Source organism: Lactuca saligna, chromosome 8 (assembly GCF_052625555.1).
Source record: "Lactuca saligna cultivar CGN05327 chromosome 8, ASM5262555v1, whole genome shotgun sequence".
NCBI classification, from domain to species: Eukaryota; Viridiplantae; Streptophyta; class Magnoliopsida; order Asterales; family Asteraceae; genus Lactuca; species Lactuca saligna.
In genome coordinates, this window is record NC_136424.1 from 63069508 (window position 1) to 63081774 (window position 12267).

At 32.5% G+C, this 12267-nt stretch overlaps 1 protein-coding gene across 4 annotated transcripts; it reads left to right on the plus strand.

Moving 5' to 3' along the window:
* The first annotated feature begins 1742 nt into the window (after positions 1-1742).
* Positions 1743-9400, plus strand: LOC145009700 (receptor-like protein EIX2). 4 transcript variants are annotated; one of them, XM_078968341.1, is made up of 4 exons: positions 1744-1923; positions 3868-3932; positions 4042-4112; positions 6173-9400. In XM_078968341.1, exon 4 carries the CDS (start codon positions 6277-6279, stop codon positions 9229-9231), a length of 2955 nt encoding a protein of 984 aa, XP_078824467.1. In that variant the 5' UTR covers positions 1744-1923; positions 3868-3932; positions 4042-4112; positions 6173-6276; the 3' UTR covers positions 9232-9400. The 4 variants fall into 4 exon arrangements, with proteins under 4 accessions (XP_078824466.1, XP_078824467.1, XP_078824468.1 ...); XM_078968342.1 differs by having other exon boundaries at positions 3868-3908; XM_078968340.1 differs by lacking the exon at positions 4042-4112 and having other exon boundaries at positions 1743-1923; positions 3868-3908.
* The last annotated feature ends 2867 nt before the right edge of the window (positions 9401-12267 follow it).

A 12267-nucleotide genomic window follows, 5' to 3' on the forward strand; every position in this document is an offset into this window, starting at 1 on the left:
ATTATGAATATGATATCTTTAATATACATTATAAACATAAGATTACACACAATTGGTCCTTAATACATAGTGGTTCGTGGTGGTTTGACCATCGAACACTGACTAATTTTTACCAATTGTTACAACAGCTGCCACACAGTGGCAACCCTTGCCCACGTCGTGGCGGTCCAATAAAATATATGTGCTTTTATTTAATCCCACGCTGTGGGCATCCTTGCACCATGTCGTGCCACAGGTTTTCCCCTAAAACTCCATCTTTACCTCCTAAAAATATAAAGCTAAACTAGTCTTGAACACGGGTGTTATAAAGGTCATGATTTCTGATCAATATACTTACACAACACTCATAGATGGGCTATCCAAAGCAAAGAGATTGGAAGATTCAAATATGGTTTTAGAAGATATGTATATTACTTTTTTTGTGGCAGATTTTTGTGATGATTAGGAAATTTGTGAGGTAGTGCTGGTTGTGATCGTGGCAAAAAGAGCAATATGGTGGTGGTGTATGGCTACATGATGGGGATTTGGAGACCCTAAAAGCGTTTTAGGTAGCTTCTATTTAAATAATCAATGAACCAGATAACTGTCTTATTTGAAATAATATTATTTTATGTTCAAATCATGGTTTCTACATGTCTCCTACTCAACTATAAATAGAACCTTATACTTTGGAATTTTCAAGTACTCTTTTTTTAGATACTAGATCCAAAAATTGATCCTCTCTCGCCTCTCTCCTAATCTTCTATGGTTCTTGTGTTGTGGGTGTGAACCATTAGAGGCTCGCACACAAATAGAGCTTGTTTTCAAAGATAATTCTAGATTGCTTTGTTGGAATCAAAGATTTGTTTACAATAACAAATAAAAGGTATGCAATTTTGTGAATTTTGCTTTCCATTAGGGTTTAGAAGATTTGATGTTCAATAATATGTTCCTTAAATAGTGTTATGACATAGATTAAAGTAGGTTGCACGTACCCTTAAGAATATAATGATTTTTTTCGTATTATTACATGTAAAACCTATCAATATCTTATATAAGTTAACAATGACAAAAATATGATTAAAGTCACCAGATACATTCCTCGTTTGATATGGTCCTAAAACATAAGATTTCATGAATATAGCATATAATATCCTAAAAGGAAATCTATTATAACTTTTCAGATGGTAAAAGTAATATGATTATTTGTTACATGTTTTTTTTTCATTTGGTGATGATATTACTAGCTTATAAAAAAATCTATTATCACAATGTTTTTTCAATCTTATTCATACAACAAGGAACAATGCCCAAATTATTCATAAATAAATTTCATTAAAGTATATTTCTGGTATACCCGAAAATACCCAACCCGAATCATCAACCCGGATACCCGAACTATAAGACCCGAATTGTAAATAGCTCATGTTTCGGTTCATATTATTTTATGAAAAAACTCAAATTACCCGAAGCTCGAAAATTACCCAATCAATAGACCTAATTAGCAACAGTGATTAGTAGTAGATAATAAGCAATAAAAAAAGATAAAACAAGGGAAAATTAGTCCTATGTTAAAAGCATAACATCTAAACTGTTAGATTTAACAATGCAAGGACCACCGGTGGTAACAAAACCCTCCATAGGGATCACTAATTCACCCATGACAAAAAGCGAATAGTAGGACCAAAAGCGCTATTTTGGCAAAACTATAAAGACCAAAAATGTGTTTTAATCTAAAATGAATTAAATATATATTAAATAACAGAAATATGACCAGATCTCGTAAAAACGAGGAAGTTCGAGTAAAGCGAAAGATGGAAGAAGGAGAGTTCATGAAGTAAATCAGTGAATTGAAAATCATAGTACAGTCGATTTAAGTATATGACTTGTAATATTGAGGAGAAATCATTCTGGGTTGAACTGGGAGCCGATTTATTAGTCGAGGTACGTTGATTATATATGTAAAGTTTGCTTAAGTTGTGTTAAATTAATGGTTGTAAGATGTTTAGTTGTTGGGATGTATGCTAAATCAAGACATAGAACTAACTTAGAAGAAAGTTGAGTTGATATTGTGTTTCCTGACCTAATTTTGTCAATTTCTCGATTAAAATGGGTAATGGTGATTTGAGTGAATTAGGCAATGTTAAGTAATGAAATTGAGAATATTATATATTATGCTAAAACTATGGGATGATGTCAACTTAAGTAAAAAAGAATCAACTAAATGATGAGGTCACGTATTGTGTTGCAGGTTTTCCATATCTCAGTTACTTGCAACAATATTATTTCTTCCTTTAATTTGATAACATCAAAAAGATTAGGGTCCCACATTGACACAAGCTCACCAGATCTTTCAATTGCCTCAGCTACTGCATAATTGCATGTTTTTTTTCCCCAACAAAAGTAACCTGATTTTTAAGCACCATATTTCTAACCCAAGCTCTCTTAAAATCCTTCTCCACTCCATTTATATTGATAGATAAGCACTCTAACATTGTTTCTTAAAGACAGCATTCTTTTTCATTTATATTGGATTCAGTGAGTTTTGATCCCCAGACACTTCAAATACTCTTTCTTTTACTTTCCCTGAAAACATCTCCTGCTTACACTTTTTTCCTTTGAGGTTGTGAATGTTCTTCATTTTGCTTTCCTTATTTTATAAATGTAGTAATGCTTTGTTGACAATCACTTTCTTCGAACCAAACTCCACCACTCCATGTGCTCTGGACCAATGGGATCACCCTCAAAATTTACAAACTTTTCTGTTTGGACCAACTTTATCTTTTTTTCTCATAATTACCATTTTAACCTCTCTTAAGTATTGGAAACCGAGATAATATAACAACTTCGTAGCAGAACAAGTGTTGATATAGAACCATAAAGTGCCACTATATATGTTGTTATGCTCAAAAGCGAAAGGGATAAATGCAAGAAGTAGCAACCTACTTTATAGCATCCTACTTTCATTTATTTTAAAGAAACATACCAATGTTTGGACCACCCCCATCTGCTGCTAACTGAAAGTGCTTAATTATGCTTTTTCTAGAGCCAATTAGACAGGTTATTGTAATTACTTTTAAAAACAAGTAAGAAAACATCAAATCACTATATACAACATAATCAGCCATTCAATGTTGTATTCCTATAACACTATTAGTTACCAAAATATAAGCATATCTAGTAGGTAAGACAAGAGAATAAAAGAATGGCATCAGTTAGTAGAAATGCTATATATAGTTATAATGTTTTGCTATTGATGAGATTGAATTCAATACCTAGACAATGCCTCTGTAGTACATACATTAAGTTTCAATTTGGTTTAAGAAAGGGAGGGCTTGAATTGAGATGTGGATTAGTCTTTAGTGGAATGTCTTTGAGCATTCTTTTTGTTATAATTAAGTAGGTTATATTATAAAACAGAGCAACAAATTAAAATTTGTCAATTCATGTAGCAGGTGAAAACATTGCAAATAGGCATCTGGCGAATGTCAAAGAATGTAAATTCTTGCAAGATATATCATGGTTATTAATTTTTAAATATGCCGACCACTGGGCTTTGAAAATTCTTCATGTTAATTACTTTACTGTAGGTTATACACACATTTTAGCTATCCAAAACATTCTAATTTTGTAGGGTTTTTTTATCATTATATTTATGTTGGTCCAACCTACAGAACGTGAAAAAGCTTTTATGTATTCATTATCTCTTGTGTTATGATGCTTTCCTTGTTTCTGTAATTTTAGTTTTTCCCTTGGTCCAACCCTTTTGTATTATGTGTTTTGAGGGTATATATATATATATATATATATATATATATATATATATATATATATATATATATATAATGACTAACCTTGCCCTTTACTTTATTTGATTTGTTTCTTTAGGTCATTGAAGATGCATCATTATATTCCAAACCATGTCACAGGTCATTTTTTTTTAACTCGAGTGGGTGAGTTTTTCTATGTGAACCTTGTAAAATTGAAAAACACCATGTCTTCTATACACCACACTTTAATAAAATAATCAAATAAACAGACCGAATGTTTCCTGTAATTTAGGGAACCCAAGTGTCAAAGATATAACATAAACTTTGGGGGCTACTTTGTGGACTTTAAGAATCATATGTGAGGTAACATATTCACAAGTTCATGTATCATTTAATGTAGTTTTTTAAATTCACAAGTTCCTGTATCATTCCTGACTTTAATACATAAAAATAACAATATAGTTTTAAAATAATGTGATTCAGGAGATTGTAAATATTAGATTACACTTTGAATAAGTTTTAAAAAAAAAATATATATTTTAGGTATTTCTGTAAATCATTAAATTTCAAAATCAAGTTTATAATCTTTAATTATGATAAGTCTTAAAACCATCATATATATTGTTTTTGTGGGCAAATGCATTTACGTGTGACATGGGGAATTGATTTAGCCAAAAATCACTTTCTTTGATTGAGAGAAGTAAAAAGAAAAATAGCCCATGACCAAATCAATACAATTATGTGGATACAAATCAAACATTGACTTCCATGTCTTATTTTGGTCAATGGAAAAGTAAATATAAATAGACTATAAGCATGCAGTCTTGTCTTGTGGAAACAAATTTTATTTTCATATACACTCCACAAAATGCAATGTCAAGTCTTGTACCCTTCTCCAGCATACTGTTAGGAACAAGCTAAAAAATCAAAAATTAAAATACGTTTTCTTTCCTTGACACATTAACATTGTTACATCAAATAATACTAAAAACAACTTGTTCTGTTGTATCTAGTTTTTTAAATCGTTGAAACCAAAAATCATTTTTATAATATAGAACAATAATTTACAAAAATTTATAATCTATCTTTGATATCTCAGACACATAAATGCTTGTTTGTCAATATATATTGTGCTTTTTTCAATTCATAAATTGTTAAAGACTTGTGACCAAGTAATTACGTGTGCTATGGGGAATAAACTTAGACCAAAACCACTTATTTTGATTAAGAGAAAATTAAAAGTGAACCTGGACCAAAAGAATACAAGTTTGTGGATACAAATTGTCCAATGACTTCCATGTTGACTTCAAAGTCTTATGTATCATTTTCTTGTGAACAAATTCCCAAGTACATGTATCATTACTGACTTAAATATATTAAAACGATAATGTAGTTTTTAAATTCACAAGTTTGTGTATTTTAATTTATAAAAATAATAATATAGTTTTTATAAATAATGTGATTCAAGAGATTGGAAGTATTAGCTCATGACCAAAAAATACAATTTTGTGGATACAAATTAAACATTGATTTCCATGCCTATTTTGGGGAAAAGTAGATATAGACAAAGACCAAAAGCATGTGGATAAACTTGTTTCATCACATTTTTTAAAACACTTGAATATTGTAGTAGTGAATGATATACTGCTTAGTTTTCAACTTGTAATTTTGTTGTGATAAATTAAAATTATTATTTTCATATAATAACATAAGACAAATAAAGAAACTGAATATTGCATGTGATTTAGGGAGGCCAAGGTCTGATACAAGTAATGTCAAAAATAATAATAAAACTAAATGGAGCCTCTTGTGTATCATAAATGTGAACATATTGATTAGTAATCTTGAACACTGTTTTTATTTAGACTTAATAATAATATCAAAATAATAACATGATCTCTAAATAATGTGATTGGAAGCTTGTAAGCATTAGATTTCCACTCATTTGGCCTGCTCAACCCATCTAGCAGTTTCATATTTAGCCACGATTTTAAATTCCCAGTTTATAATTGTAACCATCACTTAAAAATATTTATAATGTATCTGTGATTTATCAAAATGGAGATGCTTGTTTGTCAAATACTGTGTTTTATTCAATTCATATTTTGTTAAAAATTTGTGGCGAAATAGAATTCCATGTGCTGTGTGGAATAGTCTTGTCCCACAAACCACTTTTTTTTATTGACAGACAAAAAAAAAATAGCATAAGAATATAAGGTTGTGGATACAAATTCTCCTTTGACTTCCAAGTCTTCCAATATTCATTTATGGCTTTATAAACGTACTCGTTGCTTCATCATAATAACCCATCACTTCTTCATCACATCCCCTCTTTTCTACTTCAACTTTGTTCTAAACTAAAACTGAGTTAAGGTTGATAATGGGGATCCATCTCATTTTCATATGTGTGTTTTTGTTTGCAGCCACATATACTTGTTTGGGGGTTGGAAATGTTAGTGTCCTTTGCTCTGAGCAAGAGAGAGTTGCTCTTCTCAACTTCAAACACAGTATCCAAGATCCTTTTGAAATGTTGTCATCATGGGTTGGGAATGAATGTTGCCTGTGGGAAGGAATCCAGTGTGACGGTGTCACTGGAAATGTTCAACGCCTTCATCTCAAAGGAGATTCGCCCTACCCCTACAATTACTTAGCTGGTAACAAGGTGAGTTCTTCTTTGGCAGAGTTGAGGCATCTCAAATACCTCGACTTGAGTGGGAATGATTTCCAAGGAAGTCAGATCCCTGAGTTTATTGGATCCTTGAAATACCTGAGTTACCTGAATCTCTCTTATGCTCGTTTTGGTGGTATCATTCCTCCTCACATTGGAAATCTTTCTAATTTAAAGGTTCTTGATCTCAGTTCAAACTATTATGAAAACTTTCTGAAGGCAGATGATATGGCGTGGGCTTTTAGCCTTTCGTCACTCGAGCTTCTCAACTTGAGTTATGTGGATCTTAGTGGAGCACAAAACTGGGACATGATGCTTCACATGATTCCCTCCTTAAAAGAGTTAAGTTTGTCACAATGTAGACTTTCCAATGTTAATCTTGGTCCTTTTCTTAATTCCAGTAGAATACTTCCTAATATAAAACACCTCGATCTTGGCTACAATTCTTTCAAAGGTCCACTCCCTGGCCTTCTTCAAAACATGACATCTCTAACATTCCTCAGTCTTTCCGGATTTAATCTTAGTTTGGCATGGAACTTTCCAAACCTACTAAGCATGATCCCTTCTTTGTCAGAGCTTCATATGTCAGCTTGTGGGCTGGATAAGACGCATCTATCTTCTCCGCATTTTAATTACGGTACACTTTCTAACATCCAGCACCTCGATCTTAGCAATAATCCACTTGGAGGTATATTTCCATCTGTATTGACAAACATGAGCTCCTTAGAAGTCCTTGACCTTTCAGATACCATGCTGAATTCATCGATTCCTACTATGCCTAAACTTCTAGAGCTTCATCTTTCTTCTAACAAGTTTAAGCAGATTGAGGATGTTGGAATCTGGAGACAGTGCCACCTGAAACAATTAAGTGTAACAGATAATGAGTTTGGTATGGAAATGATTGACCCACCAAAAAATGCATCAGAGTGCTCCATATATGCTTTGGAGTTTCTGGAATTAAGTCGGAGTTTAAATGGTAGAATTCCAGAAACACTTGGAAGACTGGTGAATTTAAGACACCTTGATCTATCGCAGAATGGACTGACTGGTTCAATCCCTGAATCTGTAACAGGATTAAGATTTTTACAAGTAGTATATCTATATGAAAACCAGTTGACTGGTCCCATTCCAGAATTCCTTGGGAACCTTACCCAACTTGTCCTTTTTTCCAACAAATTGAATGGTTCAATTCCAGTTTCAATTGGGCAACTTGCCAAACTCCGTCATCTCTATATCTCTAACAATTCTTTAGAAGGAGCGGTTACCGAAGCCCATTTTTCTAATCTTTCAGTGTTGAAGGTCTTGGAAATGAGTAAGCTGACATTCAATGTTTCACGTGGGTGGATACCTCCATTCCAGTTGATATATCTTTCTCTCAGCTCTTGCAATATCGGGAATGGATTTCCGCAGTGGCTTCGACATCAGAGGAAACTTGGGATGTTAGAGTTGTCCAATGCTACACTTTCGGGGCCGCTGCCCACATGGCTGCGGAAGATGCCCATCATTCCTACTTTAGATCTCTCTCACAACAAACTCAGCGGATCTTTGAAAAACCTTCCTAATGCGAAAAATGATGATGTATATGGGTCTTTTGCTCTATTACTTCTGGAATATAACCTTTTCAATGGGTCAATTCCAAGGTCATTATGCAGAAGAACAGATTTGGAAGGGCTTGATCTTTCAAGAAACATGTTAAGTGGGAAAATTCCCAACTGTATGGGGAATCTGCAGCGTTTGACTATCATGAGTATAAGCTCAAATCAGCTCTCTGGTGCCATTCCTAGCTCAATTGCTCTTATTTCATCATTATTTTGGTTAAATTTGAACAAAAATAACTTTACTGGTGAAGTTCCTCCAGAATTAGGGAATCTACAAGGTTTGGGAGTCTTAGATTTGGGTGACAATAAATTATATGGAAATATACCCAATTGGATAGGGAAACAACTTACATCTTTGGTAGTTTTGAGTTTACACAAAAACAACTTCACTGGTAGAATTCCTCCATCTCTTTGCAAAAGTTCAAATCTTCAAATTTTGGATCTTGCATACAACAACTTAACCGGAACCATCCCTCCGTGTGTAGGAAACTTAAATGGCATGGTTGTGGGTCACTCGATGAATATGTATTATTCAGATATCGATGATGATAAGAATGTGATTCAGGTCATGAAAGGTGTTGATCTTGAATATACAACAACTTGGAGAATGGTTTATAACATGGACCTTTCAAGCAATAAACTTGTGGGAGAAATACCGGTCGAGCTAACTGCACTTAACATGTTGGTGGGTCTGAATCTGTCTAATAATCATCTGAGAGGGGGTATTCCAGAGAGCATTGGAAAGATGATGAATTTGGAAACTCTTGATTTCTCAAAAAACGAGTTGAGCGGGAGGATCCCTTCAAGCATGGCGGCTTTGACTTTTTTGAGCCATTTGAATTTGTCACACAACAACTTGTCGGGTCAAATTCCAACAGGAAATCAACTGCAGACGCTTATTGATGATCCATCAATATATGCTGGGAACAAACATCTATGTGGACCTCCATTGCAAAACACTTGCTCAAATCATCAAGATTCAACAACAACAACAAGCAAGAAGAAACACAAAGCAGCTGATGAGAAGATGGAGGTATGGTTGTTTTATGTGGATATAATGAGTGGTTTTGGAACAGGGTTTTGGGGTGTTATTGGAGTTCTGATGTTCAAGAAGCAGTGGAGACACAAACTTTTCATGTTTGCTGAGGAAACCATTGATAAGATATACGTTGCAGTTGTGGTAAGAGTTGCCAAGTTCAAGAGAGGAAGAGAATAGCTGCATAGATCATGTGGAATGCATGTAGTTCTTGAATGCATGTTATCAGTGATGGTTTTGCTTTTGAGATATGCTTATTCTAATGTATTACTATTTGGATTTTGTATTTGTATGACCTTTGTGATATCAGTGTTGTTTACAGGTGCTAATTTACAATATTTCTTTTGGATTTGGTATTTATACATGATCAAGTTGTAGATTTAGATTACTATGTATTTGAGTTGTAGATTTTTTTTTTCTTTTTAATTCTCGACCTTCTGCTGCTGCTCTCACTCCCAACATGCGGTTGCATCCCTCAGTTTTCCTCTACATTGGTCCAAGTAAGTAAGAACCATGTAACTGACTCATTATTTATTTCTTCATTTGTAAAATTTCTAGTTTTTCATGTTTAGAAAGAGGATGTTTGGGTGAAAGGTGGAGGTTTTTTTTTTTTTTTTTTTTTGTTGGATTTGGTATTTAGATAAGACTATGGTCTAGTATGAATCTGCAATGGTAGTGATCTTGGTTGATTGTTTGATACTATATTATTTCTAAGTTTGTGATATTTAGATAAGACTATGGTCTAGTATGAAAGAGGATGTAAAGAGGGTCATAAAGTCACTTCTGATACTATATTATTTCTAAGTTTGTGATATTTTGTCAGTTTTTTTCATTTTGGATTTTTCTTGACCCATCCCCTTTCTACTTATGTGTTTTAAGTTTTTCATATATTGTATCATGCTTACCCTAGTTGTTTACTTTATACATTTTGTTTCTTAATTTAGATCATTTTGAGTGCATCATCGCATGGCTCATCATGATTGCTCCTCTCCTCCATTAAACCATGTTAATTACTGGTGAGTTTTGTTGTGTACTTTGAATTGCTTCAAGTGGATAAAATATTTTGCATGAACCATATAATTTGAAAACACATTGTCTAATATATACCACAGCCTGATTAAATAATAAACACAAATAAATAAATAAAATGAATGTTGCATTCAGTTAAAGCAGCCCAATGTTTAAGGTTTAATACAGTGAAAAAATAATAATAGAACAAATATGTGAACTTTGGGGGATACTTTATCGACTTCAAATTCATATGTGAGGTCTACCGTGAAAGTAATTAGACTTCTTATGAATAGATTGGACTAGTTATCCTCAAAAAAGCATTTTTGTTCCAAAAGAATAAAAAAATTTGTTGCAATTTTGGTGATTATTTTGATGTTTTATAGCAATTTTGGTCATGTTCCAAGTAAAGTTACCATCTTACTGTTTATCTAAAAATATTGTAAGTTCATATATATTAAAATGCCTTTGAACATTCTTTTTATTAAATTTGTTTGCAGTTTTGGTTATATTTTTAATGGAACAATAAATTATTAAATTTGTCTATTGTATCAGGAGAAAATTACCAATTGTGTTTGGAATCTACCATGAGATTACGCTCAAATCAGCTCTCTAGTATCATTCCATGTTCAATTGCTCGTAATTCATTATTATATTGCTTAAATTAGGTGTGAGACCCATGTATTACACGAGTTTATTAAAAATAAAAATTTAATATCAATATTTAATCATTAAATATTTTATAAAATAATACTTTTACATAACATAATATAATCTTTTGTAATATTTATAAAAGAAATCAAATATTCTTTATAGCATTTATTAGACTTTATTATCAAATTAATAGAATGATTCTCTTTCCTTATATGAAATTTTATTTTAAAAAAATGAAAATTCCTAAAAAATAACAAGTGGAAAATAATAATTATAAAACTCCCATAAAATTACAAGTGGCAAAACTCTTGACAATTTGACAAGTGGCAAAAAAACCTTACATATTTGGTAGTTTTGAGGTTCAACAAAAACAACTTCACTGGTAGAATTCCTTGATCTCTTTGCAAAGATGGGATCTTGATTTCAATGTACAACGTCCAAAAGCTTAACTTGAACATGGGTGGGTAATAAATTCAATTATGGATAATATTCTGTTCTTCCCTTTCTGAAGTAAATTCGTGAATTTTCTTCACGAAAATCATTTGATTTTGGAATAACTAACAAATTAGCAAATGGGTGTTGTTTTACAAGAAGCAATCGGTCATTACAAGGCCCTTATGACCCAATTAACATCATGAAGAACTAGGTAAGTATTGTATACTAATTCTTGTAAAAAAAAGCATGGTGGTTGTTTTGTGAATCCAACCATGAAGTTTGAAAATTTCCATTTTTCAATCAATAATTGGTACTACATTCATCTTTATGAAGGTGCTTCAACGCCGATGATTACATCTACTTCAAGGTCCTTGTGAGTTTTTATGTTCTTTCGATTTTTTACTCAGATTATACATAAACCGACATACTGATGTTTATGGGTAATGGATTTTTAGGTTGATGTTAATATATATCATGTGTAAACCATAATATGCTCAATAATTTGCAATTATTGATGAAATAATCAAGAATCGACCCAAAATCATGCATTGATTGGTGATATTCTACACCATGTTTAGCTATGGTCGTTAATTTTATAATTGACCCAAAATCATGCATTGATTGGCTTGATTCTTTGTTTTGCAGCTTGTCGATCTGTGTGTGAATGCTAACTCAGGTGATGCCTTCATTTGATTCAACTTAGTGTGTTTAGTCTTAAAGAGAAATATTATATACTCCCTTTGTTTTAATGAAATTGCTTTAGGTTATGTATCTTTCATCTTATGACTTATATTTCATCTCACATCTGTTTTAAGGTTGCTAGAAGTTACATTTCTGGTATAAAGGGTGTCCCTGGTTGTACTTGCATACTTTGTTAGTCGGTATTAGATACACACCATATATAGGTTATGTTGTAATTTAGTTGCTATCTACAGTCAAAGCCAAACCATTCTTGTTCCATTCATATATGTTTTTTTACAATTAACTTTCATCACGTGCATTGTAGCAATTATTCTAATAAACGTTTATGGGTTGTGTTCTTTAATGCTTGCTGATCTCGAAGTGGTGGTTCGATGGACTCACAAAGTGGGAAACAAAAGGAAGAACAAACGAAGAGAC